Source organism: Pan paniscus, chromosome 20 (assembly GCF_029289425.2).
Source record: "Pan paniscus chromosome 20, NHGRI_mPanPan1-v2.0_pri, whole genome shotgun sequence".
NCBI classification, from domain to species: domain Eukaryota; kingdom Metazoa; phylum Chordata; class Mammalia; order Primates; family Hominidae; genus Pan; species Pan paniscus.
This window is the reverse complement of record NC_073269.2, coordinates 16,878,169-16,903,274: the sequence shown is the minus strand read 5'-3', so window position 1 is coordinate 16,903,274 and position 25,106 is coordinate 16,878,169. Positions and strand designations below refer to the sequence as shown.

The window sequence follows — 25,106 nt, the reverse complement described above, 5'->3', positions numbered from 1 at the left end:
CCATTTTTCAGCTTCCAGATATTCCGGCGTCTCCTGCAGAACTCCCGTGAGCAGTCCAGGACACGGCGCAGGCAATAGAGAGACAAAAGCTACGGAGGAGGGACGTCCCTCTCACAGCAGGAAAGAAAGAATCCTGACTTCAGGTTGCCTCTAGCAGCCCCGCAATGAGAAGACCGGCAATGCGGCGCCCTCCTTCCGGCGGATAAACAGTTGGCAGGGCCCCGCCCCAGCACCCCGATTGGATAGGGCATCCTACCCCGCCCCCTCAGCCCTGAGTGACAGCAGAAGCCCTGGGTAACAGGTCGCTGCAGAGCCGGTCGCTGCTATTCCAGCTGCAGGTTCCCTAAATGGGCTCACTTTCAGCTCCCTGCTCTTCGGATACTGGCATTTGAGCCAAACTTGCTCCTAACTGCTACAAGGGACACTGTTGTCTTTTTCACTCAATGGGGTCCTTCGTCCTGCACAGGGTCACAAATGTGTGTAGGGAATTCCAGACTCAAGAGTCCAATGGAGGTGAAGGAAATTAAATTTTTTTACCCCAAAATATATTTGACTTTTTTTTTTTTTGACACTGGGTCTCACTTTGTCACCCAGGCTGGAGTGCAGTGGCGCTATCCTGGCTCACGGCAATCTCCACCTCCTGGGTTTAAGCGATTTTACTGTCTCAGCCTCCCTAGTAGCTGGGACTACAGGCGTGCTCCACTACCCCTGTTAATTTTTGTATTTTTAGTAGAGACGGGGTTTCAGCCAGGCTGGTCTCGAACTCTTGAGCTCAAGCGATCCGCCCCAGCCTCCCATAGTGCTAGGATTACAGGCGTGAGCCACCGCACCCGGTTACTCCTTTGACATATTTTGAAATCGTGGCCGCTTGGCCAACAGTGTGGTCTTGCAAAGGTGCCTTTGGGAGGAAAATGCGCATCTGCGGAGAATCTCCGTTAACAAAGCCATGGCCTCCTCCCTGCTTATTTCCCTTCACTGGAACTAGTAGAGATTCGGGGTCTGACGTCTTTAAAACCTGAACACAGGTAGGAAGCCGTGACTCACGCCTCCAATCCCAGCAATTGCGGAGGCCGAGGCTGGAGGATCCCTTAAAGCAAGCTTGTCCAACCTATGGCCTGCGGGCTAAGGACGGCTTTGAATACAGCCCAACACAAATTAGTAAACTTTCTTAAAATATTAAAAAAATTTTTTTGCGATTTTCTGCCGTGCACTGTGGCTCACGCCTGTAATCCCAGCACTTTGGGAGGCCGAGGCGGGCAGATCACAAAGTCAGGAGTTCAAGACCAGCCTGGCCAATATGATGAAACCCCATCTCTACTAAAAATATAAAAATTAGCCAGGTGTGGTGGCAGGCGTCTGTAGTCCCAGGTACTCAGGAGGCTGAGGCAGGAGAATCGCTTGAACCCGGAGGTGGAGGTTGCAGTGAGCCAAGATTACGCCACTACACTCCAGTGTGGGCGACAGAGTGAGACTCTGGCTAAAAAAAAAAAAAAAAAAAAAGGAGTTTTTTTGCGATTTTTTTCTTTCTTTTCTTTTTTTTTTTTTTTTTTTAGCTCATCAGCTATCATTAGTGTTAGTGTGTTTTATGTGTGGCCCAAGACAATTCTTCTTTCAGTGTGGCCCAGGGAAGGCAAAAGATTGGACATCCCTGCCTTAAAGCAAGGAGTTGAAGGCCTGGTCAACACAGGGAGACTCCCACCTTCATTATTTAAGTATCCAAATAAAAAGAAAAATGTTAAAAAGTTGGAAAAGAAGCATTTCTCTTCTCTCTGTGAGAGGCTTCATTTATATAACAGTCCATCTTTGCTAGCCAAGCCCCTTTCTTTCCCTCTCTCAGAAGATGTCTTGCCACTACATCCGATTTGCCAACATAACGTGATTTTTGGACCATAATGAGTCTGCATTCTTTGCTGTCCTCAGGATGGTATATAAGCTTTTCTGTGTTATTGCTGGGGAGTCTTCATTCTGAAGGCTCTTGTGTGTATACACTAAATAAATTTGTATGCCTTTTCAGAGTTACTCCAACTGCCTCATGTCAATGAGTTTTCAGCAAACCTTTAGGACAGACACCAAGGGCCTATTGCCCCCACAAAGCCACCCCCTTTGCCTCAGAGCAGGAAGGGAACCCAGACCAGGCCAAGAATGACCACACCAGGAGGGAGAAGCAGATGTCCTCCAGGGAGCCAGAAATGCAGATGAGGCAAGGCCAAAGCGTCCTCATCTTCGCTCCCCTCACCCCAACTCTGCGCCCCTTCACAGTGTAGAAAATGCTCTCTCCTTCCAGATCTTCATTTTCCTCAGCAGGAAACTCTCACCTGGTGATAATTTAAGCTCTGACCTAAATAAACTGTCAACTTCATAAACCCTGTTATAAGACAAACCCAACAAGTCTCACTGAGGCTGACCTTCACAGATTTTCTTCATATGTAACAATTACATTCTGACCCCAGCGACCCTATACATTTCAAAACCAAAACACTTCCCAGAAAATGGCCCCAGGCTCCAGAAGGGCAACCTCAGAAAGGATGGAACCCCCTAAGCGCACCTGCACGTGGGTCTCCTGCTTTCCAGGGCCCTGCAGCTTCTCAGAATCCACACTCTCTGCAGCTGTTCTGGGCAGCTGGAGGCCACCTGCAGGGGAAGGCGGGGAGCCCCCGAAGCCCCCAAGGAGCTCCCTTTCCCTTCCTTTGCAGGCTCCACACTGGCCTCAGGCTCTGCTGCCCCCCTGCAGGTTATTCAGCTGTTTCTCACTTCATTGATCAGTTTCATGAGACAAACACCCTCAATCCCACTGTGTGAATAAGACACCAATAGAGTCCCTGCTCTCCTCATGATTGTGTGTATAAAGTGGGGAAGACAAATTCTAAGATATTTAAATGCATTAAAAGACTTCTAAATCGCAACTTGGTAGTGGCAGCTGAGGGCCCTGCAGCAGCAGCTGTTCTAAAGCACAAGCCAGGCAGTGGGATTGGGGCTCCTGGGATGTGGTGCCTGAGGTGGAGAGAGGCAGCAGCGCCCACAGAGCTCGGGCATGAATCTGATGCCCGCCAAAATGGTAGTACCCAAAGTAGAAAGTTCGCATTTTCGGCCGGGCGCAGTGGCTCACGTCTGTAATCCCAGCATTTTGGGAGGCGTAGATGGGTGGATAACCTGAGGCCAGGAGTTGCAGACCATCCTGGCCAACATGACAAAACCCCATCTCTACTAAAAGTACAAAAATTAGCTGGGCGTGGTGGCGGGTGCCTCTAATCCCAGCTACTCAGGAGGCTGAGGCAGGAGAATCACTTGAACCTGGGAGGTGGAGGTTGCAGTGAGCCGAGATCAGGCCACTGCACTCCAGCCTAGGCGACAAGAGTGAGACCCTTTCTCAAAAAAAAAAAAAAAAAGACAAACTTGCACTCATTCTCCAAGCCCACGTGTGATACAATTCTTCCAGTATACCAAGGCAAGAACCTTAGGATACAGAAAGCCCTCTGTCCTTGTGATAAGGCAGGAGTCTAATTGAGCATGGTTCATGGTAGCTTGGAATTCCTGGGCTCAAGCCATCCTCCTGCCTCAGCCTCCCAAGTAGCAGGAACTACAGGCAAGTGCCACCATGCGCAGCTAACATTTTTTGTTAATGAGGTGATGTATCACCATGTTGCCTTGGCTGGTCTCACAACTAGCCTCAAGCAATCATCTGGCTTTGGTCTCCCAAAGGGCTGGGAGTAGAGGTGTGAGCCACTGTGCCTAGCCTATGTCACATTTAAATATTATGTTTTTAGAGAAAATTTTCTAAGAGTAAATAAATGTGATGCTGGTTTTATTTCTTTTATTTGCATATTTTAAACATTTTCAGCCGGGCACAATGGCTCACGCCTGTAATTGCAGCACTTTGGGAGGCCAAGCCAGGCGGATCACCTGAGGACAGGAGTTCGAGACCAGCCTGACCAACACGGAGTAACCCCATCTCTACTAAAAATTCAAAATTGGCCAGACGTGGTGGTGGGCACCTGTAATCCCAGCTACTTGGGAGGCTGAGGCAGGAGAATCACTTGAACCTGGGAGGCAGAGGTTGCGATGAGCCGCGATTGAGCCATTGCACTCCAGTCTGGGCAACAAGAGTGAAACTCTTGTCTCCAAAAAAACCAAAACATTTTCAGGCAGTATAAGATTTTCTAGAGAGAGAATGCTTTATCTTGTGAGGGAAACTTACCTTAGATTATTCCTGAGATTTTTGTACTGATCTTCAATGATCTGGTCTTTCCATTTTTTTCTTAAAATACAGATCCATAAAAAATAGTCCTGATTCTAAAATTATGGGGTTTTTTTGGAGATGAGGGTCTCACTCTATCACCCAGGCTGGAGTGCAATGGCATGATCACAGCTCACTGCAGCCTCAACCTCTTGGGTTCAGGTGATTCTCCTACTGCAGCCTCTCAAGTAGCTGGGATTACAGGTGCATGTCACCATCCTGGCTAAAAAGTTTGTAGAGACAGGGTTTCACCATGTTGCCCAGGCTGTTCTCAGACTCCTGGGTTCAAGTCATCCACCCACCTTGGCCTCTCAAAGTGCTAGAACCACAGGCATGAGCCACCATGCCCAGCTATTATAAAATTAGTTTAAAAATTATTAGATTCTATGTTCATGGCTCACTGCAGCCATGCCTGATTTATCAAAGTTTTCCCTGTCCATATTCCAAATCACTGAACAGCACTGAAGAGCTAGAAACACTTGTTCTTTAATAAACTGAGGGAAGTAATATTGTCACGTGATAGTTTGAATGTATGTTCCCACCCAATGTCATGAGGAACTGCAATCCCCAGTGTTGGAGGTGAGTCCTGATGGGAGTTGTTTGGGTCAGGGGGATCTATGGCTTGTTTCTCTCATGGCTTGTTGCTGTCTTTGTGATAATCAGTGAGTTCTAGTGAGCTGCACCTTCCTACACCACTGTCTGTCTCACTCCTGCTTTTGCCATGTGACTGCCTGCTCCCCGTTCACCTTCCGCTATGATTGAAAGCTTCCTGAGGCCTTCACCAGAAGCTGAGCAGATGCTGGTGCCATGCTTCCTTTACAGGCAGATACCAGGCAGACGTCACTGTGAATCACTGTGCCCAGCAATGAATAATTCTTTACAAGGGGACAAACCCTGTCTGGAAATGGTGGCTCATGCCTGGAATCCTAGCACTTTGGGAGACTGAGCTGTGAGGACTGCTTGAGACAAAGAATTAGAGAACAGCCTGGGCAACACAGCATAATCCTGACTCTATTACTTAAAATTCTAAATAAAAGTCTGAAAAGCAGCATTTCCCACCTATTCTCTCTGAGGGAGCCTTCATCTACATAACAAGGTCTCCTTTGCTAGCCAAGCTTCTTCCTTTCCTTTAGCATAATCTGTCTTGCCATTAAAAATGACTTCCCCACCAAACCTGGAATTTTTTTGGCCATGCCAAGTCTGCATTTTTCCTGGCCTCAGAATTGTATGTAAGCTTTTTTGTCTTATTGTTGGGTGGGTCTTCATTCTGAAGGCTCCCATATATACATGTTAAATAAATTTGTATGACTTTTCTCCTATTAATTCACCTAAGTTCCTTGATCTGAAAATTTTTTTCCTGTTTTCTCACCTTATTTTATTAAAAAAGTTCAAAAACAAGCATATCTAAAAATGAGCATTTTCATATCCCAGAAATCAAGGTATTTTCCATGGATAACCAGAAAATGCTATTTAGTAATTGCCTAACATCAACACAGAGTGATATTAAAACCTTATTGTGTAAAGTGGAATTCTGGAAGCTTAGCTTTGAATACATTTCGTCTGTGAAACATTGAAGAGTGTGTGTGGTGTTGTGATATGTATTGGTTTTCATCCAGGGTAATAATGTTGGTTGTGTTAGACCTCTGGGGAAGGCCCCTGACCTGCTGCCCTCCTTCCACTCTAATGTTTCCCCACCTTTTTGATTGTGGGTCTTAAAACCCTCCCATAAGAGGGTCCCACTGACTTCATGAAGACTTTTAGCCTTGGAAATACTCGTGATATTCCCTATCTGTAGCTGTGTGTCTGAAGTTAGCTCAGAATAAACCACAAGTGTGTAGATTGCTAAAATAACTTACTTCTAAATACTGAAACTCAAAAACTGCAGATTTCTTTATCTAAGCAGATGCAGAAAAGCAGAAGTTATAAAGCATCCGGACTCAAACAGGCACCATCACTGCCTTCTAAAATTAGTGGCCTTCCTGGCATATGAACACCCTATGGGCCTGTGCTCCAGTGTCTCTTTGGGTTGCTCCTTGGGCTCTTTGTGAAGCATCAAGACACCTCCATAGTCTAGGCCAATGTCAGGCTCTCCAGTGTGTCCTGTTCATCACCCTCACCCTGCACTTTCATTGTCACTGTCATTGGCCATTCCAACACTGTGCTTGCATCCTGTGGAAAGTCACATTTGGGGTCAAGTGGATGGTGTTGTTTCTACTGTTTGGTTAAAAGTGTCAGGGTGTATTTGGCCTTCAAGGGAGGATAAGGCCAGGGTTGGATTCAGGTGCACCCAACTCTTGTTTTTTTCATTTTGAGACAGAGTCTCGCTCTGTCGACTAGGTTGGAGAGTGCAATGGTGTGATCTCAGTTCAGTGTAACAACCACCTCCCAGGCTCAAGCGATTCTCCTGCCTCAGCCTCCTGAGTATCTGGGATTACAGGGATACACCACAATGCCCAGCTAATTTATCTATTTCTTAAGGTTTCACCATGTTCGCCAGGCTGGTCTTGAACTCCTGACCTCAAGTGATCCACTCTCCTTGGCCTCCCAAAGTGCTAAGATTACAGGTGTGAGCCACTGTACCTGCTCAGGTGCCCCCACCTCTGTCACTGCCCTGTCTTCCCTGCTGTGAGTCATGCTGTGTGATCTGACAATCAATGATTCCACCCTTCACTGATGTGGATACATTATCTGGGACTGGGTATGTCATCTCCACACACAGACAGGGTTTGGTCAGTGATTGATGCTGCATCCTGTGATGCCTGGACTTTGACCTTAGGGAGTTTTAAATATGCGTTTCTGAAGAGCAGCTTCATTGGAACCTTAATGAAAATGAATTTTTCCATGCCATTGCATAATATATAAAAGTGACTCTTCCATGTTGCCATTAACTTTACATGGCTGAAATAAACAGGCTGTTGACAAGTTAGTATCAACAGCACATTATCAGAGAAAGAAAAGGCTGTATTTAGACAATTTATACAAATTTATTAGCTTCCTGTGACTCACTAAACCAACCTTAAAAAAATAGCTTTATAAGGCATAAATGAATTTCTATGTTTTACCCAAGGTGCTTTCTGGTAAACAGCACCCATACATTTTATGAAATATTTTAGTCTTTAGAGAATAAGGCAAAAACAGCTCCAGGAGTCTAGAGCTGACATCCCCTCACCACAAGGCCAAGTCTTTTTTTTTTTTTTTTTTTTGAGACGGAGTTTTGCTCCTGTTGCCCAGGCTGGAGTGCAATGGCACAATCTTGGCTCACTGCAACCTCTGCCCCCCCGATTCAAGCGATTCTCCTGTGCCAGCCTCCCAACTAGCTAGGATTACAGAAGTAGGCCACCACGCCTGGCCAATTTTTGTATTTTTAGTAGAGACAGGGGTTTCATCATATTGATCAGGCCAGTCTTGAACTCCTGACCTCAGGTGATTCACCTGCTTTGGCTTGCTTTGGTTTCTATCCAGTGTGAGTCCTACCATGTTTTCGAAGGTGTGAGGTAGATCTGAAGGTTTTTCCACATTGCTTACACTCATAGGGTTTCTCTCCAGTGTAAGATTTTTCATGTATTTGAAATGACTTGGCAGAATAAAAGCCTTTCCCACATATCTTACATTTATAAGGTCTTTCTACAGAGTGCATTCTTACGTGTGTTTGTGTCCTTTCATGAATTCGAAGGTTCTTGGCAGATCTGAAGGCTTTCCCACATTCCTTACACTCATAGGGTTTCTCTCCAGTGTGAGTTCTACCATGGATTCGAAGGTGTGGGGCAGATCTGAAGGCTTTCCCACATTGCTTACACTCGTAGGGCTTCTCTTCAGGGTGAGTCCCAGCATGCATTTGAAGGATTGAGGCAGATCTGAAGGCTTTCCCACATTGCTTACACTCATAGGGTTTCTCTCCAGTGTGAGTCCTTTCATGGTACCGAAAGGAACTGGAACTACTGAAGGCTTTACCACATTGCTTGCATTCATAGGGTTTCTCTGCAGTGTGAGTTTTTTCATGTCTTTGAAATGACTTGGGAGAATAAAAGCCTTTCCCACATGTCTTACATTTATAAGGTCTTTCTCCAGAGTGTATTCTTATGTGTGTTTGTGTCCTTTCATGAATTTGAAGGTGTGAGGCAGATCTGAAGGCTTTCCCACATTCCTTACACTCATAGGGTTTCTCTCCAGTGTGAGTCCTACCATGCCTTCAAAGGTGTGGGGCACATCTGAAGGCTTTCCCACATTGCTTACACTCATAGGGTTTCTCTCCAGTGTGAGTCCTTTCATGATATTGAAAGGAACTGGAAAGACTGAAGGCTTTACCACATGGCTTGCATTTATAGGGTTTCTCTCCAGTGTGAGTTTTTTCATGTCTTCGAAATGACTTGGCAGAATAAAAGCCTTTCCCACATATCTAACATTTATAAGGTCTTTCTCCAGAGTGCATTCTTAGGTGTGTTTGAAAACTTATAAGATAAGATAATGCTTTCCCACACTGCTTACATTCATAAGGTTTTTCGCAGAGTGGGTCCTTTCATGTCTACGAAGGGAACTGGGATACGTGAATGCTTTTCTACATTCCTTACATTGATAAGGCTTCTCTCCCGTGTGACTCCTTTTATGTCTAAGATAGGATCTGTGACTACGGAATGCTCTATTACATTTGCTACATTCACAGGGCTTCTCCCCAGTGTGAGTTCTTTCATGTATTTGAAAGGAATGACACCAACTGAAGGATTTGCCACATTGTTTACATTCATATGGCTTTCCCCCAGTGTGGGTTCTTTTATGTGCTTGAAAGGAACTGGAACTATGGAATGCTTTCCCACATTGCTGACATTCATAAGGCTTTTCTCCAGTGTGAGTTCTTTCATGTATTCGAAGGGTAGCAGAATAACTAAAGGATTTAACACATTGTTTGCATTCATACGGTTTCTCTCCAGTGTGAGTTCTTTCATGGATAAGATATAATCTGAGACAATGGAAGGCTTTCCCACAAAACTTACATTTATAAGGTCCATCCCCACTGTGCATTACCATGCGTCTTCGAATGCCTGAATGGGAAATAAAGGTTTTTCCACATTCTTTACAAGCATAGGGTTTCTCTCCGGTGTGATTCCTTTCTTGTGTTCTAAAGGAGGGGTGATATCTGAAGGCTTTCTTAGGTTGTTGACACTTATATGGCTTTGGTGCATAGTCCTGATACTCGTATGCCTTGTGCCCAATGTCACCTCTGATGTTCATATTAAAAGATGAGTTACCTGTGCCAACTTCTCCACATACAAAGTTATCACATGATTTTGCTTCAGGAGAAGCTTTCTTCTCCTGGAAGCTCAGCCTGTCATCTGGAACCTGGGTAAAAGTTTCTCCACAATGACTGTCTTCTTTAATTTCATTGACATTCCCTTCTATGAGACTCCTGTCAAAAGTGAGAAGCACATTATGAAGGGTTTATGAGTAATTTTGTATTAATCAACAAGTATTGCACTTGCATTTTTAACATGGTCCATCAAGGTGTAGGCTTTCTGCCCTGGCTGAATTGTTTGAAGGTAAATGGACAACATGTTCTACAAGGTGACATAGTCATACCTATTGTTTAAAAAAATATTCATAAGGGGCTTAATACTATTCCCATGTAAACTATTTTACAAGTACTAAATACTCTGTGTGATTTTTCTTTCGAGTCAGGGTCTCATCCTGTGACCATCCTGGAGTACAGTGATATCATCATTGCTTACCACAGCCTTTAACTCCTGGGGGCTCGAGTGATCCTTCTGCCTCAGCCTCCTGAGTAGCTAGGACTACGATGCATACCACAATGCCCAGCTAATTTTTTGCTGTTGTTGATTTGTGGTCTCATTATGTTGCCCAGGCTGTTCTTGAACTGCTGGCCTCAAGCTATCCTCCTATCTCCACTTCTCAAAGGATTGGGATTACAGGAGTGAGCCCTCAGACTTAGTCACATGTAAATATATGATTTTGAGAAAATATTCTAAGAAGAAATGAATTTGATACTGGACTTAGTTCTTTGTTTTACTTCTCTTCAACATATTATCATATACTAAAATCATCTAGAGACACTGCTTTCTCTTTAAGTGCCAATTACCTGAAGTTTCTCCTGGGGTTTTGGTACTCATATTCAATGTTCTGGTCTTTCCACTTTTTCCCTAAAATACAGACACAGAAAAATAGTCCTGAAGCAATATAAAACTGTGAAAAAATTATTAGATTCTATGCCCATCATTTACTGCAGCCATACCTCATTTATTCATCAAAGTATTTCCTGTCTATGTTCCAAATGACTCAACAGCATTCATGAGCTAGAAACACTGGTTCACTAATGGACTGAGGGAAGGAATATGTCATCCTTACCTATAGAGGTCAGGTTCCTGAAAGTTTCCAGCATCACTTCCCTGTAGAGTTTCCTCTGGGAAATATCCAGCAAAGCCCACTCCTCCTGGGTGAAGTTCACAGCAACATCATCAAAGGCCACTGGGTCCTGAAACATCTCACATGTGTAGAGGAGGATGGGTGAGAGTGACAGCACTGGGGGCCTAGACTCTATTCCCAAGAAGTTGCCGTGGACTCCAAACATTTATTCCCTGCTTTGGTCATCACATCCCTTTCTCGCTTTCTGTACTTTCTCCCATAAAGCATTTTTGTTGTTGTTTTGAGATGGATTTTCAAAACAACAACTTGTTGCCCAGGCTGGAGAGTAATGATGCGATCTTGGCTCATGACCGGGGTTCAAGCGATTCTCCTGCCTCAGCCTCCCGAGTAGCTGGGATTACAGGCATGCGCCACCACACCCGGCTAATTTTGTATTTTTAGTAGAGACAGGGTTTCTCCATGTTGGTCAGGCTGGTCTTGACCTCCCGATCTCAGGTGATCCGCCAGCCTCGGCCTCCCAAAGTGCTGAAATTACAGGCATGAGCCACCACACCTGGCCAGCAATTTTTTTTTTTTTTTTTTGAGACAGAGTCTTGTTCTGCTGCCCAGGCTGGAGTGCAGTGGCACGATACTGGCTCACTACAACCTCTTCCTCCTGAGTTCATGCAATTCTTATGACTCAACCTCCTGAGTAGCTGAGACCACAGGCATGTGCCACCATGCTCTGCTGGTTCATAAAGCAATTGTGATGCTAGAACTGAACAAGGGGTAAAGCCACAGTGGGTTGGGAAAATGTGTGCATTCACTGAATCTAGGGAGAAAAGGGAGCTGCCTGGGCTGTCCCTAATGTCTCTTTGAACTGTGGGTCTGTAGCACCTGTCATAATAGAGTCCTATGAATTAATATGCAGAAAAAAGTTAACATTAGCAGCCCTGAGGCTGTGTATCCTTGAAAATGCCTGTTCCCAAAGTGTAATCTTTGATGACATTGTTAGAGAAGGCAGATAGCTAGCCAAGAGCAGGAGAGAGAGCCCCTGGGAAATCCCACACCCCAGGGACCACCCAAATCGGGCACGCTAGATATAAGCAGAGAGGAGGGGAGACACCTAAGTAGAAAGAAACATCCATTATGATGCCCAGGAATCATTCAGTTTGCAGTTATCCTGTCAGAGTGTAGCTAGATAGATGCTGATAACAAGGGCAGATGGGACATTCCTAAGAAAAACCTGGCACTGTAAGTACACAAGAGGGCAAACAAGAAACTCCAGTTTATATCCAGGTGTATATATCCAGGTGTAATAAGCATAGATTTAACCACTATACAACCTTCCTGGGGTGGCAGTAATGAGCAGTGCAGCCACCCACATATCCACTGATGACTGAATGGATAAACAAAATGTAGTAAGCATACACATACAATGGGATATTATTTAGTCTTAGAAAGTAACATCTTAAAGGCCGGGTGCGGTGGCTCATGCCTGTAATCCCAACACTTTGGTAGGCCGAGGCGGGCGGATCATGAGGTCAGGAGATCGACACCACGGTGAAACCCCGTCTCTACTAAAAATACGAAAAATTGGCTGGACGCGGTGGCGGGCGCCTGTAGTCTCAGCTACTCGGGAGGCTGAGGCAGGAGAATGGCGTGAACCCGGGAAGCGGAACTTGCAGTGAGCCAAGATTGCGCCACTGCACTCCAGCCTGGGCGACAGAGCAAGACTCCATCTCAAAAAAAAAAAAAAAAAAAAAAAAAGAAAATAACATCTTGGCTGGGGCGGTGGCTCACGCCTGTAATCTCAGCACTTTGGGAAGTGGAGGCTGGTAGATCATGAGGTCAGGAGTTTGAGACAAGCCTGGCCAAGATGGTGAAACCCCATCTCTACTAAAAAATACAACAATTAGCTGGGTGCCGTGGTGGGGTCCTGTAATCCCAGCTACTCGGGAGGATGAGGCAGGAGGATCACTTGAACCCGGGAGGAGGAGACTGCAGTGAGCCGAGATTGTGCCTGCACTGGCGCCACCAGCCTGGGCGACAGAGCAAGACTCCGTCTCAAAAAGTAATAATAATAAAAAAAAATCAATAACATCTTGGCCGGGCGCAGTGGCTCACACCTGTAATCCCAGAACTTTGGGGGGTGTGGGTGGGGCAGAAATCATCTGAGGTTGGGAGTTCAAGACCAGCCTGACCAACATGGAGAAACCCCATCTTTACTAAACATGCGTTTTATCTCAGCTACTCAGGAGAACTGAGGCAGGAGAATCGCTTGAACCCGGGAGGCGGAGGTTGTGGTGAGCCGAGATTCCACCATTGCACTCCAGCCTGGGCAACAAGAGTAACACTCAGTCTCAACGAAAAAAAAAAAAAAGAAAATAACATCTTGGCCCGTACTATGACATGCAAGAAACATCAGGATAATTGCAAAAGGCAGAACACAATAGAATTCATCTTACAGAACTTATGTAGATTTCTCCAACTATCTCAACTGTACATGTAAAATTCCTTAAGCTGATAGGTTTTAAGTTTTGTTTCACAGTAAGTAATGAAAATCAATCATGGTAGCAGCCAGGTGTGGTGGCTCATGCCTGTAATCCCAGCACCTTGCAAGGCCGAGGCAGGCGTATCACTTGAGGTCAGCAGTTTAAGATCAGCCTGGCCAACATGATGTAACTCCATTTCTACTAAAAATACAAAAATTAGCTAGGTGTGGTGGCATGTGCCTGTAGTCCCAGTTACCTGGGAGGCTGAGGTGGGAGAATTGTTTGAATCTGGGAGGTGGAGGTTGCAGTGAGCTGAGATCATGCCCCCGCACTCCAGTCTGGGCGACAGAGCCAGATTACACCCCACCCCCCCCCCCAAAAAAGGCAAAATATTTCCAACTATACCTCCCCCTAAAGAATGTAATTATGTCAAACAAACATATGACGGGATGCTCAACATTGCATGTTATTAAAGAGTAAATGAAAACAGGCCAGGGGCAGTGGCTCACACCTATAATTGAGCATTTTGGGAGGCCAAGGCGGGTGGATCACCTGAGGTCAGAAATTTGAGACCACCCTGGCCAACATGGTAAAATGTCATCTCTACTAATAATACAAAAATTTACCAGGAGTGGAGGACCATGCCTGTAATCCCAGCTACTTGGGAGGCTGAGTCAGGAGAATTGCTTCAACCTGGGAGGCAGAGGCAGCAGTGAGCTGAGATCATGCCATTGCACTCCAGCCTAGGTAACAAGAACTAGACACAAAACAAAAAACAAAAAAAAGAGAGAAAGCAAGAAGGAAGGAAGGAAGGAAGGAAGGAAGGAAGGAAGGAAGGAAGGAAGGAAGGAAGGAAAGAAAGAAAGAAAAGAAAAGAAAAGAAAAGAAAAGAAAACAATGAGGCACCAGCAAACACCTGGTGGAGTAGCCTAAATCCCAAACACTGACACTTCCAAATGCTGGAGACAGTGAACTCTCCTTCACTATGGATGTGAATGGAAAATTCTACAGCCAATTTGGAAGACAGTCTGTGGAGCTCTGAAGAAAATAAGCATGGTCTTACTGATTCAGTAGTCTCAATCCTACATATTAACCTAAATGAACTGAACACTGATGTTCACACAAAAGTCCTCCCACAAACATTTTTAGCAGCCTTACTCATAACTGCCAAAAACTAGAATCAAACAAGGTGAGTCTTTAAAAAAAAAAAAAATTAATGAGGTCTCACACTGTATCTACCAGGCTGGTCTCTAACTGCTGGCCTCAAGCAATCTTCTCACTTCAGTCTCCCATATGCTGGGAATTCAGGGATGAGGCATCACACCAGGCTCAGGATGAGCCTTTCAATAGGTGAATAAAGAAACAAACTATGGTAACACCCATAGAATGGAATGTTAGTGATGAAAGAAAATGAGTGGCCGAACGTGGTGGCTCACAAGAGGAATCCCAGCACTCTGGGAAGCTGAGGTGGGAGAATCACCTGAGCTGAGGAGTTTGAGACCCTGTCTCTCACAAAACAAAAATTTTTTAGATAAATAAAAATAAAAAATAAATGAGTCGTCAAGCAACAAAGGTATCGAGAGACCTTCAAGGCATATTTTTACATGAAAGAAGCAAGTCTGAAATGGCCACTTACAGCATCATTCCAAATATGTGATATTCTGGAAAATGCAAAACTCTAGAGGAAGGAACATCATCATTTGTTGCCAGGGATAAACAGGGGTGGCAAAAGAGGGAGGGGAGAGATAGAATTAGGAGGAGCACAGGGGATTTTGAAGGCAGTGAAACGTTTCTGTATAAGACTGTGATGGTGGATACAAGACACATGTAGTTGTCTTAAACCACAGAACAAAAAGAGTGAAGTTTAATGTAAAAGATGGACTTTAGGTAATAATAATATTGGTTTCTTCAATTTCCATCGTATTCACATGTAATATATTCTTGCATCAATTGTGGGATATACTACACACAGTCAATATGGTTTAAAACCATTTTTTTTTTTTTTGAAACAGGGTCTTGTTGTGTTGCCTAGGCTGAACTCCAACACTGCAGTTCAAGCTGTCCTACTGCTTCAGCCTCCCTAAGTGGTAGGATTACAGGTATGAGGCACAGCATCTGGCCAGTCAAGATGTTTAAAACAGGGGGAACTATGAGCTTGGAAGAAAAATGTGGGAACTCTGTGGATTATCTGCTCAACGTTTTGGGCAAACAACCACTGTTCTAAATAATAAAATCAATGAAATAAGAAAGTGAATTAACTAACATTCCATGTAAGGTTCATAACTGAGTTAAAATCCAATATAAAATATCACATATTGGTTATCATTTGCATAAAAAACGTGCAAAAATAAAATATACTGATGGGGATGCATACCCAGGTTGTGAAAGTATAAAAAGTAAGGCAATTATCTTATTCCCAATACTGGCTCCATCATTATTTGGATTCGTTGTGCATTCTTTTATGTATTTTGTGCATATGTAATATTTTTACTAAGTTTCTAGAATGCACACTTTATACAGAAATAAATCTCAGTGAATTTCAATTATCAGCCACAACCTGTTGAATGTAATTTTTAAAAGACAACATACTCTATTGAAACTAATTTTTTTCTTTTTTCTTTTCTTCCCTTTTTTTTTTTTTTAACAGGGTCTCAGGCTCATTCTGTTGCCCAGGCTGGAGTGTAGTGGTGCAATCATAGCTCACTGTAGCCTCAAACTCCTAGGCTCAACAGATCCTTCTACCTCAGCCTCCTGAGTAGCTGGGACTACAGGTACACATCATCATGACCAGGTATGTTTTTGTATTGACAAGGTTTGCCACGTTACCCAGGCTGGACTAATTTCTTTTCTTTTCTTTTTTTTTTTTTGAGACAAAGTTTTGCTCTTGTTGCCTGGGCTGGAGTGCAATGACACCATCTTGGCTCACTGCAATCTCTGTCTCCTGGGTTCAAGCGATTCTCCTGCCTCAGCCTCCTGAGTAGCTGGGATTACAGGCCTCTGCCACCACGCCTGGCTAATTTTGTATTTTTAGTAGACATGGAAACCTCCATGTTTGTCAGGCTGGTCTCAAACTCCTGAACTGAGGCTATCCATCCACATTGGCCTCCCAAAGTGTTGGGATTAGAGGCGTGAGCCACCGCGCCCAGCCAAAAATTTCTATTAAAACTAATTTTCTTGAAGTCCAAAAAAGTCTCAGGAAGGATATAAAATGATTATTATACAAAAAGTCTACACTGAAAAACATCAATATAAAATGCAATAAATGGAAAAATGTCATGTGTCCTTAAAAGGAGATTAAATAACACTATGATGTAACCTCTTTGAAATACGACTACAGTTATATTTTATTCCATGAAATTTATAAGGCAGTTTGTTTTTTTCACTAAAATTAAGAAAAAAAGTACTTCTAAAAACTGAAATAGAAGACAATGACTAAGAACAGCCAAGATGCTCTATAGAATATGGTTGGAGGGCGTTACGGCGTGAATATTTGCATCACTCTAAAAAAATCACACATTAATAACCTACCCCCCCACTATAGTATTAGAAGTTGATATCTCTGGGAATTAATTAGGATTAGATGAGAGCATAAAGGTAGATGCTTTCTGAATGAGATTAGTGCTCTTATAGGAAGACACAGGACAGCCAGCTTCCTCTCTTTTCTGTCATGTGAAGAAACCACAAGATGACCATCTGCAAACCAGGAAGAGGGCCATTACCAGACACTAGATCTGCCAACTCCCTGAACATGGACTTCACAACCTCAAGAACTGTCAGAAACAAATGTTTATTCTTTAAGTTACCCAGTCTATGGTAATTTGATGTAGCAGCCCAAGATGACTAAGATAGAGAAGCAATATCCCTACTATACACTGCAGCTTTGAACTCTACACTAATTAAGAGAAAATGGTATTAACAGAGAGATGGAAAGACAGACCAATGGAAAACAGCAAATTGTGAGACCAGGGCATCTAGTTTTTTAGTTTTTTTTTATTTTTTGAAATAAGGTTTCACTCTTCTTGCCCAGGCTGGAGGGCAAAGGCGGGATCTCGGCTCACTGCAACCTCCACCTCCCAGGTTCAAGCGATTCTCCTGCCTCAGCCTCCCAGGTAGCTAGGATTATAGCCATGCGCTGCCACGCTCAGCTAATGCTGTATTTTCAGTAGAGATGGGGTTTCACTATATTGGTCAGGCTGGTCTCAAACTCCTGACCTTAGGTGATCTGCCAGCCTCAGCCTCCCAAAGTGTGTGAGCCACTGCACCTGGTCTGGACATCTATTTAAGGTAATGTGAAACTATGACAAACCAGGTATTGCCAGCCAATGATACAAGTGGTGAACACTTAACAGAAAAAGCAGGGACAAATGGTTATCTACAGGAGAATAATCAATCTACTCCCATCATCTCCATATACAATAATTTAATTAATTCTAGAGTTACCTGTTATAGTGAGTTCTTATATTTATATATTACCTTAGCATGCATTTTCTTTATGGATTTAACGTTGTTATAACAGAAGAAAACTTTACTCAAACTCTGAACAGTTTCTATTTCTCCACCTCCTCCCAGTTCCTCCATGTGTTTAACTCACATATAGGACTTACTCAGCTGCATTCTGGTGACCACCTGTGGGACAGCTAAATACATCCTTGTTGGAGTGGCCTTTCCTTGTCTTTTGGGATATTTCTCTCTTCACAGTTGAGACAATCCAGAGGACAGGAATCATCTCTGTTTTTCCTCATTAGCAACATCCGATTGGCAGAACAGCCATGTGTCTCCAATTAATGGAAAGTGGAGTTGGGAGACAGAAGCTGAGCACCCCAAGAATTGGTTATGTAGATGAAGAGTATACCAGGCATCTCCTCCACCATAAGGCATTCAGCTGCTCCCTCGGGAGGTCTCACTCCCCTAGGCACTAATACCCATGAGACCCTCCAGGAGACGTGGCAGTTGTGGGGATCTTGAGCCAGCCCCAGGCAATTCTAAAACCCAAAACCAGGAAAAGATAGGAGGGTGTACTGAAGACACATCACCCTGTAAAGTTTCCAGAAAGGAATCTCATCCCAAAGACATCCTGATAAGGTGTCTGTGTCTAGGAAAGATAAAAGGAGGAGAGGCAGAAAGGTTTTTTCAGGAAAATGTCTAGTGGTTATTCTCTGCTTTCCTGTCATGTTAAATGTTCAGAAACAGATTTCACTGCAAGCCCTTGAAGAGTTAGGCTGTGGTATGAGGGTGGAGGATTTGAGACGCTGCATCCCATATATTTGGAAAATGTAAGGGGAAACCAGTTGCCCTGGAGAATGTGAAAAAATTTAAATAAGAAGCAATGAGGCCAAACTGTGTGTAGTGTCCTAAGGTCCTACCTAAGGATCCTGAAATGATATTTAAATACAACTCGTGGAAATTACTAATGTATAGGGAAATGAAATTTATGCTTAATCAGGCACAATCCACCAATTAACCGCTGATTACATAACTAGAAATTTTCTACCTATATAGGCTGTGTGAACAAGTAAGTCAGGCCTGGTGCGGTGACTCCCACCTGTAATCCCACCACTTTGGGAGGCCAAGGTGGATGGACCACTTGAGGACAGAAGTTCAAGACCAGCCTGGCGAACGTGATAAAACCCTGTCTTTACTAAAAATAGAGTGTGGTGGCACGCACCTGTAATCCCAGCTACTGGAAAGGCTGAGGCCAGAGAATTACTTGAACCCAGAAGGCAGAGGCTGCAGTGAGCTGAGATCACGCCGCTGCACTCCAGCCTGGCCGACAGAGTGAGACCCTGTCTCAAAACAAACAAACAAGCAAAAACAACCAAGTAATTCAAAAATTTAAGCTGATGAATCTCTACATCATCTTGAAGCAATGTGATCATGGGGTTGAGTCACATGACACACAGCTTTCACATAGCTAGCTGGAACCCTCCTTTCCCTGATTACAGATTTGCCTTCTTTCTTACCTATAGTGTTTTGTAAAATGTTGTAAATGACTGAAGGGAAACAGGAAAGACCCTTTCCCTTGTCACTATTTTTTTAAATTTAATATGATTTTTCACAATTGAGATGGGGTCTCACTATGTTGCCCAGGCTGGTCTTCAACTCCTGAGATCAAGCCATCCACCTGCCTCGGCCTCCCAACGTGCTGGGGTTACAGGTGTGAGCCATCCTACCAGGCCCCTCTCTACTACTGATCTCTATAGTAGACTAATTTCCCTCTTAACTTTCTCACACGAAGACTTCATGGCTATCATGTTGTCTTCAGCTAGAATATTAAATTCACTTTTTTAAATTGAAAAGGAAATATAAACCAGCTAGAAAGAAAAGAAAACAAGCTCTGGGGGAAAAAAGCAAACCACTACAAATTAAGTTGTTTTCCACGTGCATTTGCTCATGTCTATAATCCCAGCACTTTTGGAGGCCAAGGAAGGAGGACTGTTTGAGGCCAGGAGCTAGAGACCAGCCTGAGCAACATATCGAGACCCCATCTCCGTAACATACAAAAAATTAGCCAGGTGTGCTGGTGGGCAACTGTACTCTCAGCTACTGGGGAGGCTGAGGTGCTTGAGCTGGGGAGGTCAAGGCTGCAGTAAGCCATGATCGCACCACTGCTCCAGCCTGGGCCACAGAGCAAGACATTGTCTCAAAGAAAAAAAAAATTAAATTATTGTACCTCATACATCAGCCTTCTATGGAAAATGTAATCCTGTTATATTTATTTGCCTTTTGCCTATATAAGTGTTAGGGAAGCAAGTGCCTAGGGGAGCCAGAGAAACACCAATTTAAGTTCAGCTCCATCTTGAGACTAACAAGAAACACTCCTTGCCAGTCACAACCCATGGTCATAAAATGTTTGACATTAAGAAAACAGCCTGAAGATGCCTGCAAGTATCCTTACACTCCCACAACAACAGAACATCCGGATGTCCCAATACTCATAATAGTATGTGCTTTCAAGATAATTATAGTTATGTTTTAATGCACTTGTGTGCTAAAAGGTAAAGGATAGTTTTCTTTAAATCAACAGAGTAATAAATTTTGCGACACTGTCAGCCCACATGAACCTACGTTCATGTGGCACAGCTTAGTTTAGTCTTTACATAGACAAGACCCCTACATAAGAAAAACTTAGACAGAATGTTCCTCCACTTGCTTTATGAGGATGCCCTACTCTGTAACAGAGAACATTCCTTCTTTTTCTTTTTTCTTTTTTTAAAAATAGAGACAGGGGCTGGACATGGTGGCTCATGCCTGTAATCCCAGCACTTTGGGAGGCCAAGGTGGGTGGATCACGAGGTCAGGAGATTGAGACCATCCTGGCTAACACGGTGAAACCCCGTCTCTACTAAAAATACAAAAAATTAGCCGAGCGTGGTGGCGGGTGCCTGTAGTCCAGCTACTCGGGAGGCTGAGGCAGGAGAATGGCGTGAACCTGGGAGGTGGAGCTTGCAATGAGCCGAGATTGCGCCACTGCACTCCAGCCTGGGCAACAGAGCGAGACTCCGTCTCAAAAAAAAAAAAAAAAAAAAAAAGAGACAGGGTCTTGCTGTGTTAGCCAGGTTGGTCTTCAACTCTTTCTTGTTTATTTTCTTTTTGTTTTTTGAGATGGGGTCTCACTCTGTTACCCACACTGGAGTGCAGTGGCGAGTCCTCGGCTGGGCTGCAACTTCTGCCTCCTGGGTTCAAGTGATTCTCCCGCTTAAGCCTCCCAAGTACCTGCGACTATAGGCACAGGCCACCACACCCGGCTAATTTTTGTTATTTTTGGAAGACAAGGGGTTTCGCTATGTTGCCCAGGCTGGTCTCGAACTCCTGACCTCAAGTGATCCTCCCGCCTTGGCCTTGAAAAGTGCTTGAATTACAGGCCTAAGCCATCATGCTGGCCCAGAGTAGCTTTCAATAAACTCTCTACACACTGTACATTGCAACTTGTCTTGAATTCCTTCCTGTGTGAGATCCAAGAACCCTCTTGGGGGCTGATGAGGACCTCTTTTCCGGGTAATATAAAGCCAGAACTTAACTTCCAATTTTGGAGGACTGAGTCCTTCTCTCTAGAGTCTGTGTTTTTCCTGTTTGGGCCATTGCTATCTTTCTGCTTGAATAAACTCTTCCAACTGAAATCTGAACCTTTCGATTATTTCGGAGTGACAAGTCCAAATAAGGCAACTGCATCTCTGCAACCAATCAGGCATTTATCTCATTTGTCTCCTCATGTACCTTATAAAAGCCCAGTCTTCAACCTGCAAACTTAAAAACATACCTTGCGGCCAGGCGAGGTGGCTCACATCTGTAATCCCCGCACTCTGGGAGGCCTTGGCAGGTGGATCACTTGAGGTCAGGAGTTTGAGAACAGCCTGGCCAACATGGTGAAGCCCAATCTTTACTAAAAATACAAAAATTAGCCAGGCATGGTGATGCATGTCTGTAATCCCAGCTACTCAGGAAGCTGAGGCAGGAGAATTGCTTCAACCCAGAAGGCAAAGGCTGCTGTGAGCTGAGATCCAGCCATTGCACTCCAGCCTGGGCGACAGAAGGAGACTCTGTCTCAAACAAAAACAAAAACAAACAAAGTACCTTCCCAGGTAAGTGAAGTGACTGGCTCTTGGCTAAGGGAACCCCCAAAAAACCCTGAAAATTGAGTGCCTCTGTATGACAGGATGGGAGGTGAGACAGGTCTCCTTATACCCTCTCCCTTTAGGAGTTTACATGCAGCAACTGACGCACATTCATGTAAAAACAGACATTATCTGACTGGAAAAACAGACTGCTTGTGGCAAGAAGATACCAAATTACAAACAAGACCTAAGGCCACGCCAGGTAAGGGTAAGTCATGCCTTGGAATTCATAAAATCTAGAGAAACAGGACTGTTTTTTGGCTGGGATGGAATCAAGTGGCAGATAACAGACCCCCTTCCTTCAGCATTCCTTCCTACCTCCTCCAAACTTTAGACAAAGCTTCACACTCTCAACCAGCGGCCACCTACAGAATCCCTCAACCACCTGTGCCTTCTAACCCCCCTTCCACAGGTCCCGCCCTTTCTGCCAATGGAACTTACACCTTCCAGGCACTGATTCATGATTTTCCCTGCAATTCCTGTCTCTCTGAAATGAATAAAACCAAATTGTCTTGAGCCGCCTCGGGACCACTCACTATAGGCTTCTTGGGGTTGTGTTTCCCTTGCCAAGGTCTCTCCTATTTGGCTACGAATAAACTTTATTTTACATTGTTTGGCTTTTTCAGTTGACAAACCACAAGCCAGGACTGGGTGGTTCTCATTACTGAATTGCTGTTTGCTCAAATGAACTCTTTAATTGTTAATGTACTTCAGCTTCATTTTTAACAGGAGAAAGTGGGAACTGGGGGCCCCACAGACCACTGCTCCTCCCACGCACGAACCCTACACACGAGTCGGGATTTCCCCCATGACCCTCCCGTGGCTTCCGCACAATCTGGGGAGACGCGGGGCTGCGGGCGCGGAACTGCCCAGAGAGGGCTCAGGGGCAGGGCCGCAGTCACCGCGCAGGGACAGGACAGGACACCCGGGGTCCCGGCTGCCAGCCCAGCCCCGCCCCATCCAGCGGCCGAGGGGACCGAGGGCCGAGCAGCTCCAGGAGGACTCGGTCCCAGACCCTGGAGTCGCCCGCAGGGAAGCCCGGGTCCCGCCGCAGCCGGTTCCGGCCGGTTCCAGGCAGCCTCTACCCCGTCTTGGGACAACCGGCCATGCACACGCACCATTTCCTGGCTTTCAGATGTCCTGGGGTCCTCTCTACAGCTCCTGTGACTACAGCAGGGCACAGCGCAGGAGACAGAGCGATAGACACCCGGGTAGAGGCACCAGGTCCCTCTCGGGGATGGATACAGCGGATATCAACCACCGGCTGCGCAAGGACAAAGGTGAGGACAGGAATGCGACCCACTCTGTGCCTGGATAAACAATGGGCAGGGCCCTGCCCCAGCACCTCTGATTGGATGGAATGCTAGGCCCCGCCCCTCACTTCTGAGTGACAGCGGAAGCCTTGGGTATCAGGCCCGGCAGAGCCAGACTGACTTGACGGATTCTAGCCACAGCTTCTCTAAGGGCGAGGTGCTTCCTGTACTCTGATTATTGGATATTTGCATTTCAGCCAGACTTGCTACAGATATAAGAGAACACTAGCGTCTTCCTCACTCAAGGGATTTTCCCCGCTCCTTCGTTCTGCACGGGGTCACAGGAGTGTGCAGGGAATTTCAGACTCAGTGTCCATAGGAGCCATCTGCTGGCCTCAGAGCAGCAGGGGAACCGAGACCAGGCCAGGCACGACTGCACCAGGAGAGGCACATGTCCTTGAGCGGGCCGGAATTGGGAATGAGGCATGGCCAAGCCTTGCTCACACACCCCCATCCCCTCCTCACAGTGTGAAAATGCTCCCTGCTTCCAGATCTTCATTTTCACCAGCAGGAAACTCTCACCTGGGGTTAATTTAACCTTCTGACCTAAATAAACTGTCAACTTCATGAACCCTTTATCCAGGTGTCGCCCCCAAACAATTCTGTCTCTAGCCTGATATTCACACATTCTCTTTATATATACAAACAACTCTGCCTCCAGCGACCCCATGCGTGTCAAACCCCAAACCCTGCCCAAAAGACAGTCCCAGGCTCCAGAGGTACAACACCATAAAGGACAGAACCCCACAAAGGCGTCTGCACGTCTCTTCTGCTTTCCAGGGCTCTGCAGCTTCTCGGAATCCACACTCCTTCTGGAGCTGCTCTGAGCGGCTGGAGGCCACTTGTAGGGGAGGGCGGGCTGCCCGGGAAGACCCCAGGGAATCTCTCGAGAATTTCTCTTCCTTTGCAGGATCCACACTGGCCTCAGCGTGGAGTCACTGGCCTGGGGCTCTGCTGCCCCCTGCAGGTTATTCAGCTACTTCTCACCCGACTGATCAGTTCTATGAGACAAACACCCTCAAACCCCTGCTCTCCTCCTGTTTATGTATAAAATGGGCGAGGAAAATTCTAAGATAACTTAAGTGCATTTAAAAGACTTTCAGATCGCGGTGGAGGTGGCAGCTGAGGGTCCCCTGGTCAGTGACACTGCAGCAACTCCAGGCCTGGCTGGTTGGAGAGAGGGTGGAGAGCTGGAGCTGGATGTGGACAGGTGGAGGGAGCTACCCTGGGAACTGGGCTCTACAGCAGAGCGGATCTAGGGCCCGGAGCCCGGGAGAGCAGAGATGGGGGCTCCCGGGACAGGACGCTTGGGGAGAAGAGAGTCGGGTGGTTTCCATGGGACGGGGGTGCTGTGGCAGCTGGTGTGGGCCTGTGGCTATCATAACTAAGCCCGATTGGGACGTGAAAACTTGGATTCCGTGGGAATTTATGAAGAGGAAGGCTCTGATGACAAAGAAGTCATTGATGAGGAGGGGGGAGAGAGTCACCGGCAAGCTCGCCCCCTTATGGAAAGAAAAGTGAACGCTCAACCACTGCTGCAAAATGGGGTCAAAGGATGAGAGTATCACTGTCAGGGAATAAACTGCTGCATAACTCTGAGAGATTGCAAAAACCTTTCAACAACAGCCTGGGAGGCCGGATACCATGGCTCACGCCTGTAATCCCAATATTTTGGGAGGCCAAAGTGGGAGGAGCACTTGAAGACAGAAGTTGGAGATCACCCTGAGCAGTGAAGTGAGACACTCCCAACTCCATACATCTTTGTTTAGAATTAGCCTGGAGAGGTGGTGTGTACCTATAGTCTCAGCTAGTCAGGAGGCTGAGGCAGGAGGATCACTTGAGCCTCAAAGTTTGAGGCTGCTGTGAGCTATGATCAGGCTACTGCACTTCAGCAAGACACTGTCTCAAAACACACACACACACACACACACACACACACACACGCACTCTCTCTCTCTCTCTCTCTCTCTCACCAAACTACCTGGGGAAACCCTGACCCCCTTGGATGGTCTAATTGTAAAACATAACAGGTGGTGATATTTCCTCATGGACTGGATCATTCCGCCACATAAGAGGCTTGGCCTACTGAGGATTTACCAGG

At 45.4% G+C, this 25,106-nt stretch overlaps 1 protein-coding gene across 1 annotated transcript; it reads right to left on the bottom strand.

Moving 5' to 3' along the window:
* Positions 1 to 22,296, bottom strand: LOC100986980 (zinc finger protein 763). The gene is given in 4 exon segments (XM_008966326.6): positions 1 to 8,737; positions 8,740 to 9,635; positions 10,323 to 10,383; positions 10,589 to 22,296. Coding segments are annotated over 4 exon segments (2,229 nt in total). The 5' UTR covers positions 10,812 to 22,296; the 3' UTR covers positions 1 to 7,688.
* Between the last annotated feature and the right edge of the window lie 2,810 nt (positions 22,297 to 25,106).